The sequence below is a fragment of the Hypanus sabinus genome, chromosome 8 (genome assembly GCF_030144855.1).
Source record: "Hypanus sabinus isolate sHypSab1 chromosome 8, sHypSab1.hap1, whole genome shotgun sequence".
NCBI lineage: Eukaryota > Metazoa > Chordata > Chondrichthyes > Myliobatiformes > Dasyatidae > Hypanus > Hypanus sabinus.
The window spans coordinates 147862094-147884260 of NC_082713.1; the positions used below are offsets into that span (position 1 = coordinate 147862094).

Genomic DNA, 22167 nt, shown 5'->3' on the forward strand with positions numbered 1-22167 from the left:
CCTTATCAGTATAAAAAGCATTGCTTCAGAAATGCAGAGTGCAGCTGAAAGGATTTTAACTGGCGTAATCTAATTGCTGAATAAAGAATAACTAGGTGAAGGGTAGAAAAATCCAGTCGCTTTTGTTAGGCTTTAATGCACCTCCTAATTTAATTTGTTATACTATAGAAGGGGTGAGTTTTAATAGGACAAACAAATTTTTCTTGTCTATAGATACATGTTGTTATGTAACTACACAGCAGATGATGTGCTACTAACTGATTCTACAGGGACGCAACCAATGGAACATGTTCCGCTGGAGCCTGCTGCAGCTGAGAAAATTAAGATGGAAGTAGAAGAAGAACTTAAACTGCTGCATGATGAGATCAATAAAGGTTGGTTAAACATCAGCTTGTGTTGCTCTTGAATAGTTTCACTTCTTAAATTGTGCTTTTTCATGCAATTTATATTCATCATAATTATATGCCGTGTCGTTTCATGTGGGTGATCGTGGTCTTACCATGATTGTTCTTGGTAAATTTTTCCACAGAAGTGGTTTGCCTTTGCCTTCTTCTGGGCAGTGTCTTTACAAGAAATGTGACCCCAGCCGTTTTCAATACTCTTCAGAGATTGTCTGCCTGGCGTCAGTGGTCGCATAACCAGGACTTGTGATTTGTCATTTAACCTGTTGCCATGGCTTCATGTGAACCTGATCTGGGGGAAGAGGGGAGCTAAGGACAGGCTATACCTTGCCGGAGGGTGACCTACAGGCTATCAGGGAAAGAGCACATTACACCTCTTTGGTAGAGAAGCTTTCCACCCCGCCACCTGAGCAATTTATGATGTAGACCCTTACTGAGTATGCAAAGCTAGATTATGTCTTTGATTTACTACCAAAGCAAGGATGTTAGGGCATGTTGTGGGTTGCATTGTGTTTTGTGCTGTTATCTGGAACGTAAATAAATTTCTCAGTTGTTTTTTGAATCTAAGAGGAAACGCAAGCACGGAAATCTCAGAATCAGCTTGAGCAGAATATTTTATAGAGAAAATCTACTTTAATAGAAGAAGCAAAGTTTTTGAGCAAATGTTCCACACTCTGAGTCTGATATCTGACTGGTTCGGTGAAGTATTTTGTCCTAGTTACTGTATTTATTTTGAATAGATTCAGTTGTTTGCCATGTAACTCTCTGGAAAAGTTATTTGATATTTATTTTTGAAATTATTTTTATGACTTTTCTTTTATGAGGTAATTGCCTTGAGTTTTACGGGATATCGTGTGCCAGGATCTGGTAATGCTTAGTTTGTCTTTATTGATGAAAGAAATGGGTAGAAGGAGGAAGAGACACTTCTGTGGATTGGTCTTTTTTCATATATGTAGCTTGATATGAACCAACTGTGAACTTGATGTTCTCATTGTACAGTTGTTTATGGATATAATCTTAAGTATTGGAAGATTTTACTCCATCCATGGTGAGTTTTTGACTTGTTTCCTCCTGTTTATTCTTAAAAGAATTGCAAATTGTTTCTTCACTGAAGAGTGCACAAATTTTTTTTGGAGTACTTTTTTTTCCTTTTTTAAAGAAAAAAGGATGGTACAGTAGACGTCCATATTTTTATTTGACAGTTTAGAGCCAAGTGATTCTATTGGTAGTCAAAAAATTCTCCTTGGATTTTATTTCATGTAACTAAGGGTTGTATTTAATTTGTAACACAGACTGGATCAAAGTGTTCGTTCTGTCAAAAGTCAGTTGAACGTTGCACTTTGCCTATTCATGATCATTGGGTGTAAAATTTGAACAAATATGTATGTAGCAATGTAGTGGTTTTGTAAATTTGGTATGGCATTTCTGACATTATTTCTACTGGGATACATTCTGTCTGATTTCCTATTCTATTAGTCTAAGCTCTTGATGGCTTTTTTTCCTTCCTGTTTTATTTTAGCTTTTGCTACTACAGGATTCGAGTGCCACACTTCTCCAGTATTTAGCCCAGCAAATCCAGAAAGCTCGATAGAAGATTGCCTGGCTCATCTCGGAGAGAAAGTATTTCGGGAGCATGCTGTGCAGGTGCAGGAGGCGCTGCAAAATATTCTGGTCAAGTGAGTTACTGTTTTTGAAAAGAGCATTTGAAATTTTCACTAAAGGGAAATCACAGAGAAACACTTTTTGCAGTGAATGGTATCTTTTCGATTTCCATTTCTATCCCTGCTACAAACAGAGCCACACTGTTAATTAATAGTATCAAAGATGTGTAAATAGGAGTTGTGTTGATTTGCCCTTCCCTTAGCAGCCTTTCGCAGTCTGAATCTGTCGTGTCTGGAGACCTGGCTTGATGTGGGTCTGGGTATCCTTCATTCTACTTATCCTGTAAAGGAGCCTGCTGTGGGTGTGAAACCTGCACTTCCGAGCTCTTTTTTTTAAAAAAAAAAACAACACACACTTTAAAATGTCTTTAATATATATACACACACTTTAATATATATATATATCTTGTTAATATGGAACTGGGCATGTCACTTGCTACAAGTTAATTTTATCCTATTCAGTGCTATGTTGCAAAAAAAAAAAAATTTATATTGATGGGCCAGCAAATACTGACAGTATTTAAATGTAATTGATCAAGTGCTTTCCTGGTGTATATGACGAATAAATTCTTCTCGAGCTTCCAGCTGGGTATGAGTATCAATTATAATTGACGTTTCGATGACAAGCTCTGCCATCTTCTTCAGGGATGATGCCTCAATTGGGTGATAATTTCGTTCTAACTCAGTACTTTTATTATGCACCATCCCCAAATCCAATTACTTTTTTTTTTACCAAGAATCTATTTTTAAAATATTTTAACTTTATTTTAATTCTTTTTAAATGTGGTAAACAGTAGTATTATTCCTCCAGTGAACTTGGCTAGTTTCAGAGAGTTTTGGGAATTGGAACCAAGCATGTTTCAAAGTGAGGGAAACTGAACCACACAGACGTCAGAGGCATAGGAACTGGGGACTGTTTGTGCCGGCTGATTGTCCACTGGGATTTCCGAGTAGTTGGATCATGGATTACCAGTATAATTTCTACATTAGTATGAATGTATTGTTTAACGAATGTATTGTTTAATATAGTTTGAGCAAGTTGCCTATCAATATGGGGTTGGGCTCAACTTCAAAAACTTGTTTCTTTCATTCTGAAATTCATTCAGTCATTCTGAAACCACCTCCACCTTAGGCTATATTTGGGTGGCAACTCCTGTTGCTGTGAATAATACAATATTTTTAATGTATTGTCAATGTCATACAAAATTACATACAGCATTTTGTGCCTTTTGGATTTTCTAACAGATGTCAAGGAATATCTTAACATGTTTTAGTCATATAAAGAAATATCTCAAACAACTTTAAGGTGATTTTCTTTTGGTCTAATTTTTCAGACCCCTGGAGTATGAGCTGTACAAAGAACAGTTAAATCAACTTACCAGTCACACCAGTGGATGGAATAAGGTAAAAAGTAATTTATCATTTTGGAACATTCCAGCCAAAGTAATACTGGAACTGTTGTGTTTTTTTTATTTTGAATATTGATATCAAGACTGCAAAGCAACATGACCAAAAGCAAAAAGAGCCACTTTAATGAATGCACAAATAAAGGAGAGAGATATAACTGCTTTATGCAACTACTCTGTGCAACTTCAAGGAGGATGTCGAAATAGATACTCTAGATAATCTTATATTTGATTAAAATTCTTTATTACAGTTATGGCCTGCTTGGTTGCTAACTTTCTGGTTTCCAGTGATTTAAAATAGTGCTGCTGTAGGCAGGTAACAACATGTTGGTGGTTCCCAAAGCAAGAAATACAGCCGAAGACTTTAATACTTTTTCTGTATAAATGATCAAATAAATTGTGGTAAACTATTACCGCAAAGAATGAAAAGGAGGGCGGAGGCAAGGCTGAGTCGAGAGTCAAAGTTTGCCGGTGCGAGAAGTCAAGGGTTGAGGCTTGTTCGAGGAGGAGTTGGAGCAAGCTGGAGGTTTATTTGAGATGCGCAGAGCAAGGTCGAGGCATGTTTGTGACAGATTCAGGGCGTGCAAAGTGGAGATAAGTCAGGGGAGGAAACTGGGAGCAAGGTTTGATCGATCTTTAATGCCAGGCTGATTTGGAAAGGTCACATACAGGCCAGAATGTGGCAGGAGGGTTCAGGCCCAGAGCATAATGAAGCAACAAGGCCCAGGTCATAGAGCGAGGAACGACCCAGTGTTTGGACACTTTAAACGCTGGGCTAGATGGATTGAAAAAGCCAGCTGTCAGGATCAGAGGTGAAGGATGTGAGCCTACTCCGTCTGCTCCTGGGTCACATCTGCGGGCTCCATGACATTTGCTTCACTGGGGCTTTGGGCCTGCTCCAGCTGCACCAGGTTTCATGTCTGGGTACTCGCGTTCGTTCTAAATGCTATTTGATTACTTGTCTGCACGATTTGTTTTGTTTTCTCTCTCTATACATTGGGTGTTTGTCATTTTCTTTTTATGGGTTTTTCTGGGTTTCTTGTTTTGTGGCTGCCTGTAAGGAGTCAAATCTCAGGGTTGTTTAATGAATACATACTTCGATAATAAATCTACTTTGAACTTTGATTTTGAATTTTTCTCACATTGATGACTGAGTTGGCCACTGCTATAATTTCCTCAACAATGAGTTTTGAACCCATTGTTAAGTCTTTTTTTGCTTAAAATAAAAACTAAATTGTTGAGAAGCTATTGAACAAGATTAAGATAAAATAATAAGAATGCTTAACTTGCACAACTAGATTTCATACTGAAATACTTCATAACCATGTCATTCACTAAACTGTTGCATTTTGGAGTTTTAAGTGGATGTCCACTGTGTGTAATGGAATTTTACCATGTGACTGTTAGCCCAATTTCTTTATCCATCTCTATATATGATGTAGACTAGTTGCGTAGGTTTAGTTGAAGCCAAACAGAAGGTTTGGCGGAAATTAATGCTGGAGGCTTGAAAATTTTGACTTTTATGTAGAGGTAAATTAATAAAATATGTTTCCCACTGACAAAAGAATTCCTGCCCTTATGTGCATTGAATGTCAAAAACTTGTTTACAATCAGTAAAGAGGAGAGACCCTATTTCTACTTACTTGATGAGTAATTGATTAACTTGGACTGAGAATTGATACATCTGAGTTCATAAACCTGGAAATAATAAAGGTTATTGATGCTTGCAGATTCACTGATTATATTATAATTAATTTCTCAATTACTTTGATATTGAAAGCCTAGGATTCTCGTGTTTTGCTGATTGTCAACATTAATCATATGAGACTTCAGTCCTACACAACACGCCCGACTCTTCACTGCCTTTTGAAATAGTATGGAAAGCTACTTGGTGGTATCAAAACAGCCATTAGAATAAAACCAGTGATCACTTTTGGCGCAGTACCAGATTGTTGCAGTATAGTAACACATCAGCAAAAAGAAATGACTTTAGATATGTTCAACAGTGATTCATCACTAAGTCTCATGACATGAGCAAATAGTTTTCCTACAATTGTTGTTCAGCCTTGGTTGACGAGCCAGTGTCCTCCACGTTAAACTGTTCTTGGAAGAAGCACAGAGAATATCAAAAGTACAGAATGTATTCAAAATCGGAGTCTGGAATCTGAGACATTAACCCACTGTGTAAAAGCACCCATTTGCACTAACCTCGCTTCCCATTTTATTTTCTCCACATTCTTATCAGTTCTCACAGAATCTACCATTTCCCTACACACTAGAGGCAATTTGCAGAAGCCAGTTAACCCACCTTTGGGATGTGAGAGGAAATCAGAGCATCTAGAGGTCACAGGGAGACTACTTGGTGGAGTTTCAGAGGTCAGAATTGAACCCAGAGCAGTGGGGCAGCTGCTCTACTGGATGTATCACTACTGTCCTTGCTCTGTGTGGAGAATTTAGAGTGCCCAAGATTATGTTGTTATCTTAGAAATGCAAATACTTGCTAAATTATGAAGGATCTGTTTGCTAGACTGAGCATGTACTTGGTGGAGAAATAATCAGCTTGAAGGGAAGGTCAGCTTGAACTCATAATAACCAAACTATTTGTTGAAGATGTACCATCCATGGCTTTCTTAGACTGACCATGCACTGTCCTTGTGTCCTGGTTATGCCTTCACATACTATAATCTTTGTGAGGTACAGTTGTGTTAAATGGGGTATTAGAAGCAGTAGATTACATTCTCCTTCAACACTGGAATTGCCCTTTCTTCACTACTACCAGCAAGCCAGAAAAACAGCCTTGGTTAAGCGAAGAAAAAGAGTACTAGGAATGGTACAGCTTAAACTTAAAAATGCAAATAAATTGGTTGAAAATGTAAGTCTAAAAGTGTAACAAAAAAAAACTCATGGCCGAAAGAAATCTTCTCTTTTCTCTCCTGGTCCACAAATCCAGTGAATGCACAGTTAGTTTTCCAAAGAATAGAAGTCTTGTTGGGGCCGTGTATCCATTGTCTGTATTATATTTGGTATTGCCCATTTATTATGGGCAACTTGTCTCGTGGGTTGGGGCCTGGTAGAAGGAAATGAGTATAGCTGTGTATTCATGCTTTCTTAGTTAAGTCTAGTTTGTTGGAGGCAGCCAGGGAATAATTATTTTTGTTGAACACTTATTGCACTTATTTACGATCTTCACTTCATTATGTTAATTTGAAAGTTAATTACTCTTATTTTGTATGTTGCTAATTTAATTTTTTAGTTTTTTATCGCTATGAGATCGTTTGCTGGTTTCATAATAAATGATCAAACATACTTTTTTCAACTTGGAACTCGGTTATTTGGAAACGTGTCATACAGTGTCAAATCCTGTACTCAGTTTTGGTTTATTTCCAAGTAGCCGCTACATTTTGTCAACAAAAAAATTTTGTTCCAGATGAGCACCAGTCTATAGCAAAGGATTGCCTCAGACCCATGGGTGAAACTGGAGCAGCTTGCAGTAGGATTGTGTGTGTTGATTTGCGTTGTGCATTTGTGGTTTGAACACAGTTTTGAATGGCGTTTGATGGTATGGTGTTTGCCTGAGGGTTCTCTTGAATTGTTTTATTGAAGTGCCAAAATATTCTTCCAGTTGCAGACAATTTGTTTGTTACCTATGGTTATAGAACGGAATATCACTGGGACATTTTGAAAATGTGCTGTGGGCAAACAGAGGTAATTGCGAGATGTACAGTAAGGAGAGCATAACGTGAGTGAAGTATGGAACTGATGTCAGTGAACCTGAAGTCTGGGCTGGCAAAAGAGAAACTAAATCTATAGTGGATAGAATCAAAAGAAGTATAAAATAAATGTGAACAAAAAGGTTTAATATCATAGTTAAGGATCTTTTGAAAAGTTACGAAAATGCGTGACAAGTGCAATATCATCTTAAGGACTTGACTGTTCTCTGCGAAGCTGTTGTTGATCAACATCACATGCTCAGCTCGTTACTTCCTAAAGACACAGAATAAACAAAACAAATGTTTTTCAAACATTGATTGCTATTGTAGTGCATTCTTTGAGGATGTTAAACAATGGCTGACCCAAACATGTTACATTGAAGATCATGTTGTTGCAACAAGTGAATGTATCTCACCCTCCATCAAATGTTATTTCTCAAATTCCAAGGCCTGTTTTGACTCTGCAAATAACAGGTGACCCACAGGATGATTAAAAGCCAAATGACGTTGTGTCAAATAGTGCTTGAAGTTCTGTTGCAGGAAGAAAATTTTCTTTATCTACTACCTCTTCTGCACATGTTAAAATGGAGGCTGATTTAACTGCATTAATGGCACATTGATGATTACAGGACAAATGTGCATTGGAGGAGCAAGAGGAATGATTGTTATGGTGAAGGGAGGAACAGCTGAAGGCAAAGACAGAAATCGCCGCACCTATGGCTAAAGTTAATGCGCCAAGGGCATCAAGAGTGGAGAGTGCTAAAGCGCTCCAGCAGGACGGTCCAATGGTGTGAGTTTCTATATTGAAAAGGCAGAGGAAAAGCACAAATACTCAATAACAATATTGATTCATTTCTTCCTCAAGTCTCTGTGAAATATGAGCAAAACCCCCCCCCCCCCCCCAGAGATCAAAATAGTATTATTGATATTGAGGAAGCAAAATGAAATAACAACCTTTTTGGCACAATCATGATGCATTTCATCTTTGCCTGAAAGAGAGATACAAATCTTCAATGGTGTCCATTGCAGTATCATGCATTCATGAAGGTTTTTGAAAATAGTGTTGAAGGCAAGACTAAAAACACAAAATGCTGGCAGAACTCAGCAGGCCAGACAGCATCTATGGGAGGAGGTAGTGAGGTCACTCCTGATGAAGGGTTTCGGCTGGAAACGTCGTCACTACCTCCTCCTGTAGATGCTGTCTGGCCTGCTGAGTTCTGCCAGCATTTTGTGTTTTTTATTTATTTCCAGCATCTGCAGATTCACTCGTGTTGCCTTTGAAGGTAAGACTGATGGGTATGGTGGCTGCCTTTGTTTCCTTGAACAATACACTAGAGATCACCCTAGAGAACTTGTCAGAAGTTGCCAGCAAATCAACCTTAAGAAAGGATATATATGTAAGATTTAAGGCTTTACTACAGGAACATTTTGGTAATGAACAGGAAATTGCATCTGCCTACATGCATGAAGGTCTTTTGTGGGTACCGATCAATCCTGAAGCCATTAAAGCATTTCAAGACTACAATATTTTTCTTAGAGGCTGTTGCAATGCCGTGGAAGAAGTGTAGTACATGTGTGAGCTGGACATGCCTGCTGATGCCAATAGTTGTAAAGAAATTGCCCTGTATGCTTAGGGATAAATGGAGAATGGTGGTCTGTGAACTGCAAGAAAGGCACAACCCTGAGACAACTTTTGCTAATGTTGATTTTATTGAAAGGTAAGTAAAGATTGCTAGAGACCTGGTGTTTGGGAATATACAGGATGCTCCATCACCTGCAGCAAGCATCGCTTTAAGGCTAAAGGAAGCAACTCTGCCACTACTGTGACCACAGTGAGGAGTAAAGCTAAAACAAACCTTGAACTAATGGAAAGGATGCAAGATCCCCCAATAGGGGTTTGTCTATTCTGTGAGGATTCATTCCCTCAGCTGGAGAAAAGGACTCTGAGAAGATTGCCTTCCTAGAGGGAAAAGATGTCTGCTTTGTTTGTGTATAGGACACATCAGTGAGGATTGCAGCAATTGTGTTTCATGCAAGGTATATAGTTGCAAGCATTACAGCAAACTTCTTAGCCACTCTGAAAAGGGTGCAGAAACAAAACAAATCGTGTAAGAATCATACACAGCACTGAGCCTGGTATCTAATGGCCTTACAGGAGCTGGTGATCATGATTGTAAACTTACCATAATTCCAGTATAAGTGACATCTAAGAAGAGTAACAAGACAGTGGCTACTAATGCTTACTTAGATCAAGGGAATACAGCAGTAGTTCTGCACGGTGAAGCTCAACCTCACAGGAAAAGAGACACTCATTCTGTTGCACACAGTGGGTCAAAAGTAGCTACGTTGTTTGAGGATTGGAAGTAGCTGGCTTAGATGGTGAAAACTACTGTGATCTGCCTAACATCTCTACACAGGAAAGTATGCCTGTCCACAGAGGGAACATTCCACGTCAGAGGGGTCTCCAGGGCTGAACTCACCTGAAACATCCATTTGCCAGACATTGATTCGGAAATTGATCTGCTGATAAGCACGAACGTGCCTAAAGCATTAGAGCCATTGCAAGTGAATCGTAGCGTTAATAATGGATCACTGAAATGAGACAATGGCGATGGTAGAGACTGTGCACAACCTGAGGTGACATTTAATAGGATCTCTGTTTTGAACGTGGGTGAACTTCAGCAGCGGCAATTCAAGGCAGATTTCCCTGAATGCAGTCAGGATGAACATCTTGGTTTTTCAAGAGAAGAGCACAAGTTCATGGAGCTGGTTACAAATTCCGTAAAGCTGGTGGATGGCCACTACCAGGTTAGTTTACCTTTTTGAGAAGGAAGAAAGTTAACATCCTGAGTAACAGGAAGATTGCAGATCTAAGGAAGAGATTTAAGAAGGATTTGTCATTTCATACCGATTACAGAGCTTTCATGAAAAATGCTATCTCCACAAGTTATCCCAAAAGAGTGCTGTTAGTGGATCTGGAATGCTGATGGAAAAGTCTAGTGTATTCCACATCATGGTGTCTATCACCATAGAAGAGGGAAACTTCATGTTGTGTTTGACTGTGAAGCAACTTTTCAGGGAATATCACTTGATGCTCAGCTTTTATAGGGACCAGATCTTGCAAGCTCACTTATTCAAGTTATGACCAGATTCAGAAAAGAACTAGTTGTGATCATAGCAGATATTGAATCAATGTTTCACCAGCTTAAAGTACCAACCAAAGATGCAGATCTGCTGAGATTTCTCTGGTGGCCTGATGGTGTACTTTAGAAAGGTAGTACGTCTCTTTGGAGTAATTTCATCACTGAGCTGTGCCAACTGCACTCTTAGGAAATGCACCAAAGATAATGAAGAATAGTTCTGCTGCAAGATGATGGATAAGGTTTTGCATTGCTTCAGTGTTGATGATTGCCTTGTGACAGTGTTCTCTGAGAAAGATGCAGCGTCTCTCTATCATGATCTTGTATCCATTTGTGTTAAAGGCAGCTTTCAACTCTCGAAGTGAGTAAACAGTAGACCTAGTATCTTAGCTGTGATACCAGACGAGCAAAAGGTATGAAAGATTTGGGTCAAGATATTCCTTCAGTGAAGACCGTACTGGGTGTACAATGGTGCATCCAATCTGATTAAGATAGACCACTCACGAGAGGGTGATCCTCTCCACATAGCTCCATCTAAGATCCTTAAGGAATCTTGAGTCCAGTGGTGCTATCTATTAAGAAGATCCTACAAGAGCTTAGCTGGGATGACACTTATACCAGTATCGGTTGCTCATGAGTGGAAAAGCTGACTGGAGTAATTCTGCCACATGGAAGACTTCGTTAGATGCTGAAAATCCATGGATTTTGGAGAAGTTAGACCCCCTTACAGATACAAGTGAAGATGACTATGGAGCAGTAGCCTCCCTATTGTATAACATGTGCTTACAGTGCTTTTATCATGGGGAAGATCTAAGCTGGCTCTGTTACATCCCTCATTTGGAACTTGCTGCTGCTACAATGGCAAGTGGTATGGACACCTTGTGGAGGAAGGAGTTGCACGTGCAGCTTTGTGGCTCCATTTTTAGACTCCTAGTATTTTGTGTTGAAGGATATCAAGAACGAGGATTCCATGTTCCAAGCTTGCAAAGAGTGTTACAGAAATTTTTAAGGTCTCACAAGTATCTCAATGGAAGTATGCAAACATTTCAAGCAACCCGGCCAGCATGGCCGCTTGAGGGTTGAAGGTTAAAGCATTCCTGAGGAATGAGACATGGGTATCAGGGCCTCAGTATCTTCAGCCTGGAGAACTCCTGCTAGATGATCCAGAAGTCAAGTGTGTTACAATGAATGCCATGCAGATTGAGGAGGAGGTGGGTGTGGTAACATGTATAATCCATCACTTCTCATCTTGGACCTGTTTGAGGAAGACAGTGGCCTGCATTCTTAGATTTCAGAATATGCTCTTGCTTCTCAGTCAGAAGAAGCAGCAATTGAACACTGCTCTTGCTCCGTCTGATGGATGAAGGACATGAGGGTATTCTTTGGAGAGAGGGATTGAGAAGGCCAAAGGTCAGATTGGCTGAGGTTGTCTCTCGGTGGAAGAGCTCGGGCTGAAATGGAGATCACTGGGTTTTGCCAAAGAAGGAAATTTCTAGATGAATTCTCAAGTTTGCAAGGAGGAGGAAGTGTAAAAAGGAACAGGCATATTTTCAACCTCAATCCAGTACTTGAAGGTGGTGTCTTGAGAGTTGGCAGCTGGCTTAGGAGGGCAGTCATGCCTGAGGAGACTAAACATCATTTTATACTGGCAAAGGATCTTCATATCCCAGACTTCATTCTGAGGCCTGCACATGAAGAGTTGGGACATAGTGACTGTAACCCCATTGTCTGGATTGAGCTAAAAATACTGTGTTCCCAGCACTAGTACATTTATCAGAAGAATTCTGTCTAAGTGTGTTGTTTGTCAATGGTTGCACACAGCTTCAGGATGCCAGCACATGGCAGATCTACCTCTGGACACAGAACCTCCAGATTGAACATCCATGTACATGTGTAGGAGTGGACTACTTTGGATTTAGACCTTTTTTGAGGTGAAAAGCAGAAGGAATCCAGTGAAGTGATATGGGCTCGTCTAGCTATCCAAGCTGTTCACATCAAAGTGGATTCTTTAGACTCCACTTGTGTTAATGCACTTCAATACTTTATAGCGAGATGAGGACAGGTTCATGAATCATGCTCTGATGATGCAACAAACTTAGTTGGAGCTGAGCGCAAGTTGAGAGAAGCCATTGAGAAGTGGAATCATTCACGGACCAGTGATGTCCTTCTTCAGAAAGGAACTAGTAGATTTTAAACCCTCACCCTGCCTGGTTCACATCATGGAGGAACATGGGAGAGGTTGATCAGGTCTGTGTGCAAAAGGTCCTCGTTCCACCATGAAGGTACAGAAACTTGACAAAGAGGGTTTCTGCACACTCCTTTGCAAAGTGGAGGCTATTACCAATTGTTACCTAATCACTGAGGCAACCTTCAATCCTACTGATCTGCAAGCACTAAGATCTAACCATCTGATCTTCTGAAGACCTCACCATCCTGACCTCTAGGAGAGTTTTAAAAGGAAGACTTTGATGCTCATTGTAGATGAAAGTAGGTCTAATACATGTCAAACTTATTTTAGAAATGGTGGGTTAAGGAGTATTTAACAGTTGCAGGAATGTCAGAAATGGTCAGATACAAAACGCATTTTCCACCCTAGAAGCATTGTGCTTACAGTTGATGACTCAGCGCCTTAACTTGTGGATCGTGGGAAGAGTCATTCAAGTCTTTCTAGCCAGAAAAGGATTTGTGTGGGAGATGGGCATCAAGACCATGACCAACTGACTGCACGGGCCTTTAAGAAAGGCCCACCATTCAGGACCCCAAACAGTCCTTCCAGGTGAGGCAACACTTGACTTGTGAGTCTGTTGGGGTCATCTATTGCATCCGGTGCTCCCGGTGCGGCCTCTACATCGGTGAGACCTGATGCAGATTGGGGGCCTGCTTCGTCGAGCACCTCCGCTCCGTCTGCCACAATAGACAGGATCTCCCGGTTGCCACTCACTTCATCTCTGCTTCACATTCCCATTCAGATATGTCCATACATGGCTTCCTCTACTGCCATGATGAGGCCAAACTCAGGTTGGAGGAGCAGCACCTCGTATACCGTCTGGGTAGTCTGCAGTCCCTTGGCATGAACATTGAATTCTCCAACTTCCAGTAATTCCCCCCTCCTCCCTTCCCCCATCCCAGTTTCACTCTGCCTCCTCCTCTAGCTGCCTTTCACCTCTCTCATGATTCTGTCTTCTTCTACTACCCATAGTGCTTTCCCCTTACATTCCTCCTTCACCTCTCCTGCCTATCCCTCCCTGCTTCCCCCCCCACCCCTTGATCTTTTCTTTTACTGGTTTTTCACATGGCACCCACCAGCCTTCTCCTTCCCAACCTCCCCCCACCTTCTTGATAGGGCCCCTGCCCCCTCCTTCTTCAGTCCTGACGAAGGGTCTCGGCCCGATATGTTGACTGCTCGTTTCCACAGATGCTGCCCGACCTGCTGAGTTCCTCCAGATTGTTGTACGTGTTCCTATAAGAAAGATCTGACTAATGTAGGAGGCAGAGCTTTGAGGTGCTACAACTCTAGAAGCTTCATGACTTTGACTTGACTTGCTGATTTGGCAGTGGTGGTAAAAATCACACTGCACTGCCCTAGGTGCTGGTAACCTCTGGCTTAGATAACTGTTACATGACTTGAAGAAAGGATATTTGCATAAATGTAAAGATATCCAAGTCTTAATTTTGTGTCTCCTGGTTTTAAGAGTATGTAATTATTAAAATGTATTAATTAAGAGCTGGAATATAGGAGAAATTTATCTATTGTCTGGATTGTATTTTGTGTTGCACATTTATTATAGATTAGTCATTTGTCATGTAGGTTGGGGCACATTAGAAGGAAATGAACTTCGTTATACGTGTTTAGTTTTGGTTAATTTAGTGTTGTTTGGAGGCAGACAGGGAATGTTTTATTGTTGACTGCTTATTGCATTTGGTTACAATCTTCACTATTTTGCTTAATTGTGTTAATTTGAATGCAAATTACTCTTGTTTCACGATATAGTCGATTCGTTTTATTAGTGCTTTAGTTTTTTGCCACCTGAGAGTTCCAAAAGGAAGACAATTATGCTCATCATAGATGGAAGCAAGTCCAATACATGTCAAACTTGTTTTGGAAATGGCCGATTATCAATCGATCATCTTTGCTGGTTTTGTGGAACTCAAATATTTGGAAGTGATTTATACACTGTCAACTTCCGTACTCGGTCTCTCAATCGCTTTGGTTCGTTTTTAAGTATCTACTACAGACCTGAAACAGGAATTCTGTTTTCTTCTCTGGTCTTCCATCATTCTCTATTCCTATTTCAGACATAAAGGTAAGATATCTACACTCTTAGCTTTTGGGTTTTGGAATGCATTAATCTGAGCTGGGCTGTTTAATATCCCTGGCGAGTCCTTGCATCTTGTAGATGGTACTGTGCACCAACACAAAATGTTGTCCAAAACACCAGACAGCTGAAGCACATCAGGATACACCTATTGGAACTCAAAGTAGTTAGCTACAAAGGAGACTCAGAAAGTGCCTGAGTGGTAGCAATCAGGTTGCAGTGTCCCCTCACCACTGAGCTGCCTGGGTGGTGTTGATGTTGCACTCATCAAATTGGTGTACTTGCCACATTCTATTTGTATTTGAGTTGTAAGTTTCCAGAGTTGCTTACAAGGTATTTAAAGAATAATTCCAAACTTCTGTTTTGCTCTTGTAGTTGTGGAATGCAAATTGCTGGTCTAGTTAGGTTCTGGATATTAACAGTGGAATATTTGACAAGTCTTGGAGATTTTATTGTTGGGCATATATTTTGTCCAGGTGTATTTGCCCCATATCATTCCAAGGCAAAGTATGCCACAGTATTGTTTCAGGACAGTGAGTGAAAACTGAAAACAGTACCACCCTCAGCAAACATCTAACATCCAGACCCAACTCCTAGCCTTAAAAGAATTTGATTAGAGCTAGAATTCTGGTGTAGGACTCTCTGAAGAATCATTCTGGGCCTGAGATTTAGTTTTCAACAAACACATGTACAGTATTTTGTGCTTGGTATAGATAGTTATTTTGAAGTTATTTCCCCTCCTTTCACTAGATTAATTTTTATTGTGGTTCCAGGATGCCTGTGTCATGGAGTGCACTTACTCACCTCCATACTTGGATCTAAATTGTAATGGTGTCTGGAGAGGAAGGGCTTGGTGTACCTCAACTGAATATTGATTAGTAATTGCCTTTTCAGATTCAGTTTATTGTCATTTAGAAACCACAAATGCAATGAAGTTAAAAAATGAGACAACGTTCCTCCAGAATGATGCCACAAAAGCATGTGACAAAACAGACTACACCAGAAAATCCACATAATGTTTGGCAATCCCCAATCCAGAGTCCAGAGAGGCTGCTGCGTATTAATATCGCACTAGCATCTTAGCGCGTTCCCCGGAAAGGAGCTCCAAATCCACCAGACAAAACAAGACCAAAAACTAAAGCTACAAGGCCTGCGCAAAACCACATAGTTACAACATATAGTTACAACAGTGCAAACAATAGCGTTATTGATTTTTTTTAAAAAACCAGACCATGGGCACAGTAAAAATAGTCCAAAGATGTTAAAAAACTATAAGTTTGAAAGAAACCACCACACAGTTTCCACAAGTCGTCAGGGTCCCGATTGACTCGTTACCCCACTCCGGTGGCAGAAAGGAATACCCCCGCTATGGACTTCCATGGAGCCACCCTACTCATCCTTGCAGATGAAAGCGACCTGACCGCAGCAGATTCCGAGTTCATCGAACCTCCGACCATCCCTTCCGGCACAGCTTCTCTGAGCACCATCCTCTACCGAGCATATTAAAATGCCCCTGCCAACAGCCATCGGCAACGTGACCCCCGAGGACTGGGAGCCTGTTCTTCCCAGCAGAGACCCGGACCTCACAGCAGCAGCATCAATGAAGAAGGTCTTCCTGGAGATTTCCAGATGTTCCTCCGTGCTCCCATGTCCGTTTTCAACGGATTATGATTGCACACGGCACCCTGCTTCACAAATAACAGATAATCAGCTGCATCATGCCGCCATCTTGGATCTTAGGATCCAAGTTTATTGAAAGTGTATTGCCAAGTTGTTGCCGCTTGATATCCCTAGGTAAACCTTCTATCACTATATTTAAACTTAATACTGGTACCTTTTTTGCATCTGATTCTTCTCCTGACACTGTCTTCTATTAGAAAGAGGATAGTTTCCTGGTTTGCTGGTAATAGTGGAGAAAAGGTTGTCCCATTTCTCCTACGGTCCACTCTCCTCTTCCATCAGATTCCTTCTTCTCCAGCCTTTTACCTTTCCCACTGCCTGGTTTCACCTATCACCTTCCCCTCCCCTCCCCCACCATTTTTATTCAGGCATTTTCCCCCTTCCTTTCCGGTCCTGATGAAGCCATTAATAAAAATAATGGTAAGAGAAGCCATGCTTTTATAACCACAAGAAGTTGCTAGCCTTTTGCAGCGAGGGGGGGGGGGGGGCCATTAACAGTCCGATAAAAGTGCTATATTCTGTTCAATTTCAGAGCTTGCCCTGGTTATTTTCAACCTTAAACCATTTGTCTTAAAATGTGAATGCTCTGTTCTATCAACTTAGTCCTTCAAATTCTTTTATATTTCCTTTTAAAAAGCTTGTATCTTTAATGGTCTTATAATAAAACTGTCAACAGAGAACTTTATTGAATGCAAACATCATTAAAGCTTTTTCCCCAGATGTGTAGGGCATGTTTGCTTTACTAAATCAAAAATGGTCTTTTTGAAACTTGTAAACTGAATAATGTGAGAATGTACACTGTTTTTCCAAATCTATTGTGGATCTGTAAACTATGATAAATATGTCTAGAGTTGCTTTGTTTGATTGTAATGACATGCAGAACAGACTTTACTGAAAAGGGCAGTGAAAGGAACAGTTTTTGTTCTTAACCAGGAAAGTAAAGGGCAAGTTGCAATGCCTGTAAATGTCGTTTTCATTAGTGTTTGAAAAGGAAGTGTGCTCCTGCTTCCAAGACCTCCAAAGAAAAACAGTATTTTTTTTTTATTTTATTGCACTTAATTCATGCAGAATATTACATATGTAAATACTGAAAATCTATTTAAAGAAGAAAATAGAAAAATAACTTTTGTCCTGAATGAAATTGGCTAGAATATAATTTGTTACACTGCTGCTTTGACCTGGTAATCCAGTGGATCCTTTTAGAACTGTAAATTATACTTGTCAACTTAATTGACTGTACTTTTAAACTGCATGCGAAGTGTACTTTTATACTGATTTTTGTTTTGTAGGTCCTGATATCTTTAGTGTTGTTAAGGCAATTACTAACCAGTAACAGCAAGCCATCGCTAAAGACAGTGACAGAGCTTGGAGTGAAGTATATTGAGGAAAAGGATGCTGATTATATCATCCAGCAAGGAGGATGGGTAAGTTGTCAACAAATTGCAACTTCCAAAATTTATTTCAAGTCAGTTACTTTTTATTGTCATTTCAACCATAACTGCTGGTACAATACACAGTAAAAACGAGGCAGTGTTTTTCAGGACCATGGTGCTACATGACACAGTACAAAAACTACACTGAACTATGTAAAAAAACAACATAGAAAAAAGCTACACTAGACTACAGACCTACCCAGGACTGCATAAAGTGCACAGAAGAGTGCAGGCATTACAATAAATAATAAATAAGACAATAGGTACAGTAGAGGGCAGTAAGTTGGTGTCAGTCCAGGCTCTGGGTATTGAGGAGTCTGATGGCTTGGGGGAAGAAACTGTTACAGAATCTGGCCGTGAGAGTCCAAATGCTTCGGTGCCTTTTCCCAGATGGCAGGAGGGAAAGGAGTTTGTATGAGGGGTGCATGGGGTCCTTGATGCTGTTTGCGGATGCAGCGTGGAGTGTAAATGTCTGTAGTGGTGGGAAGAGAGACCCCGATGATCTTCTCAGCTGACCTCACTATCCGCTGCAGCATCTTGTGATCCAAGATGGTACAATTTCCGAACCAGGCAGTGATGCAGTTGCTCAGGATGCTCTCAGTACAACCTCTGTAGGATGTGATGAGGATGTGGGGTGGGAGATGGACTTTCCTCAGCCTTCGCAGAAAGTAGAGACGCTGCTGGGCTTTCTTTGCTATGGAGCTGGTGTTGAGGGACCAGGTGAGATTCTCTGCCAGGTGAACACCAAGAAATTTGGTGCTCTTAATTATCTCTACTGAGGAGCCATCAATGTTCAGCGGAGAGTGGTCGCTCCATGCCCTCCTGAAGTCAACAACCATCTCTTTTGTTCACATTCAGAGACTGGTTGTTGGCTCTGCACCAGTCAGTTAGCCGCTGCACCACCTTAATGTAAGCTGACTCGTCGTTCTTGCTGATGAGACCCACCATGGTGGTGTCATCGGCAAACTTGATGCTGTAGTTCGAGCTGTGTGTTGCAGCGCAGTCGTGGGTCAGCAGAGTGAACAGCAGTGGACTGAGCACACAACCTTGGGGGGGAGGCCCCCCGTGCTCAGCGTGATGGTGTTGGAGATGCTGCACCTGATCCAGACTGACTGAGTTCTCCCAGTCAGGAAGTCTAGGATCCAGTTGCAGAGGGAGGTGTTCAGGCCCAGTAGGCTCAGCTTTTCAATCAGTTTCTGAGGAATGATTGCGTTGAATGTGGAACTGAAGTCAATGAACAGCATTCGAACATGCGTATCTTTTTTTGTCCAGGTGGGTTAGGGCCAGGTGAAGGGTGATGGCAATGGTGTTGTCTGTTGAACGGTTGGGACGGTACACAAACTGCCGAGGGTCCAGTGAGGGGGGGGCAGCAGGGTCTTGATGTGCCTCATGACGAGCCCCTCGAAACACTTCATGATGATGTATGTGAGTGCAACGGGATGGTAGTCATTGAGGCAGGACACTGAAGACGACTTCAGCACAGGGACGATGGTGGCAGCCTTAAAGCACATTGGAATGATGGCGCTGCTCAGGAAGATGTTGAAGATGTCAATGAGAGCATCTGCTAGCTGGTCTGCACATCCTCTGAGCACTCTGCCAGGAATATTGTCTGGACCAGCAGCCTTCCGTGGGTTGACCCTGCACAGGGTTCTCCTCACATTGGCCACAGTGAGACACACCACCTGGTCATTTGGAGGAGGGGTGGACTTCCTTCGCTGCCATGTCATTTTCCACCTCAAAACAAGCATAGAAGTTGTTCAGCACATCTGGGAGGGAGGCATCACCCACACAGTCAGGTGATGTTGTTGATGTCCTGAATGCCCTTCCACATGTGCTGCGTGTTGCCGCTGTCCTGAAAGTGGCTGTGGATTCACTAGATGTGTGCACACGTTGCCTCTCTGATGGCCTGGGGCAGTTTGGCCCTTGCTGTTAGGGCTGCCTTGTTGCCTGCTCTGAAGGCGGAGTCACGGGTCCTCAGCAGCGCGCAGACCTCCGCAGTCATCCATGGCTTCTGGTTACAGCGTGTAGTGATGGTCTTGAACACAGTGACGTTGTCGATGCACTTGCTGATGTAGCTAGTCACTGATGCTATGTACTCTAAGTTGGTGGCATCGCCATCGGTTGCAGCCTTCCTGAACATGCGCCGGTCAGTGTGCTCAAAGCGGTCTTGAAGAGCAGAGATGGCTCCTGCTGGCCAGGTTTTCACCTGCTTCTGAACTGGTCTGTAGTGCCTGATGAGCAGTCTGTATGCTGGGATTAGCATAACAGAGATGTGGTCTGAGTAACTGAGGTGGGGGCCGGGCTCCGCCAGTACGCGTTGGGGATGTTTGTGTAAACAAGGTCCAACGGGTTAACCCCTCGTTGCAAAGTCCACATACTGATGGAATTTGGGGAGCTCTGGCGACAATAAACAGTCCATCAGAGTGTGCGTTCTGCAGTTCGCTAATAACCCGTACAGTTCACAGAGCAGCTCCTTAGCATTAGCGCTGGGGGGAATGTAGACACCGACTATAAGGACTATGGAGAATTCCCTAACAGTCCCAAACTCCACTAGTGATGAGCAGTGTCTGGAAACCAGCACAGAGTTCTTGCACCATTCCGTATTGATGTAAACACACAGCCACCACCGCAAGTCTTAATGGAAAGAGCTGCACCCCTGTCCCCTCAAAACAAGGCGAGCCCATCCGGCTGAATGGCGGCCTCCGGAATTCTGTCAGTGAGCCACTTTTCTGTGAAAACATACGCACAGCAGATTCTGTACTCCCGCCGAGTATTTTGTTGGAGTCTGATGTAGTCCATTTTGTTGTCCAGGGAGCGGACACTGGAGAGCAGAATGGACGGGAGAGCCAGCCGGCTAGGGTTTGCTTTTAGCCTGGCACGGACCCCTACCTGCCTCACCTCACATCTACTTGCTCGCACACCGCTTACGACATCCCCACCTCCAGCCACCAGCATCAGGCGACTCCGAGGACATAACAAGAGTAATCTAGATACTGACTAATGAAAATTATTTTAAAATTCATTCTGTTATTTTCTGATTGACTTAGGGTATTTGCATATGTATTCACAAAAGGAGATGCTGCACACACAAGGCCACAATAAATTACTTATTAGAATTACATAAAGCATGCAGTACAAAAGGGAATGCAAATATTTAATGAAGTAGCAGTACTGTAAACTGATGCTTATCATCCACCGACTGAACTGATCTGCAGAAAGCCAAAGGAGCCTCAGATCCAACAAGTATTCATGCCTTGTACTCTCTCTTTAAATAATTTTCCAGTTCTCCATTAATGTTTGATTTGAAGGAAGATGTCTGGGTCATTTCTGGGTATCGAATGTTCAAAACAATTTTGCATGGTAGTCAGAGAATGGATTGTTGGGCAAAACTCACTTTCAAAGCACACACAAATACTGCTCAAGTATACATTTTTTGGGTTGGGTTTTAACAAAAAAGTTTTGGGCTTTTTAAATGTGATCCAAGAGTTAAAGATATATTTCCTGAATTTCTTGACACAGTTATGTACAAAACTATTTTAAGCAATAGAGATCATAGCATACAGTGCCTTGTAAGAGTATTCAGCCCCCAATCCTTTGTTCACATAACTGAATATTACGACGAGGGATTCTTCTTCGCAACTAGGTCTTATCTAGGCAGTGTAACTATGGTTTGATATTTTTTCCACTTTTGCATGGTGGACTGCACTGAGCTCTGCGGTATGTTCAGTGCATTTGACATGATCTTGTACCCTTCCCCAGATTTATGCTTTTCTATTAACATTTCCATGATTTGGCTTGAATGCTCTTCTGTCTTTATTTTGCTTTGGTGTGTTGAAAATCTGCTATACTGTTGGACCTTACATAGAGATGGGGTATTTATTCAGGTGATCCTCCAATTTTCTACATCAACAAATGTAGAAATTGGGTGAGTTGGTAAGGTAATGTACAGTATTGCACCTGAGGAAAGTTAGTGTAGCAATTATGAAGGGGATGAATACATCTTCAGTCTCAATTTTGGATTTTAATTTTTAGTAAATTGTTGACTGGTTTTGAACATTTTCTTTATTTAACATGGTCCACAATGTTTTGTAGATCAGCTCAAGAAGTCCTTTTTCCATATATTTTAAATTTTAAAAATGGGACAGTAAAATGTGAAAATAGTTGTGGGGGCTGCATAGTTTTTCAAGACACTGTATCTAGGTAATTGAATAATTACAGGGTCTTTTGCACACAAATGTGATAGAAGAGCTAATGTTTACAGAATACTGCAAAACTGAAGCAGTTTAAATTAAATATAACATGGACATTAGTCTTTTAAAGTTGGATGATCTACAAATGCGAGAAGTCCAGAATCTAACTTTAGAATCAAGTGTGTAGATGTATCCTGATTGAAACAAGTGAATCTGATCACTGGTTCCAC

General features: G+C 41.3%; 1 protein-coding gene across 3 annotated transcripts in view; it reads left to right on the top strand.

The window, feature by feature from the left end:
* bcl2l13 (BCL2 like 13) overlaps positions 1–22167 on the top strand; it is a 45525-nt gene that overhangs the window by 1417 nt on the left and 21941 nt on the right. For all 3 annotated transcript variants that reach the window (XM_059978198.1, XM_059978200.1, XM_059978199.1), the window contains exons 3-6: positions 270–374; positions 1921–2077; positions 3397–3466; positions 17604–17738. In XM_059978198.1, the coding sequence (XP_059834181.1) occupies positions 270–374; positions 1921–2077; positions 3397–3466; positions 17604–17738 (467 nt within the window). The remainder of the gene's footprint in view (positions 1–269; positions 375–1920; positions 2078–3396; positions 3467–17603; positions 17739–22167) is intronic.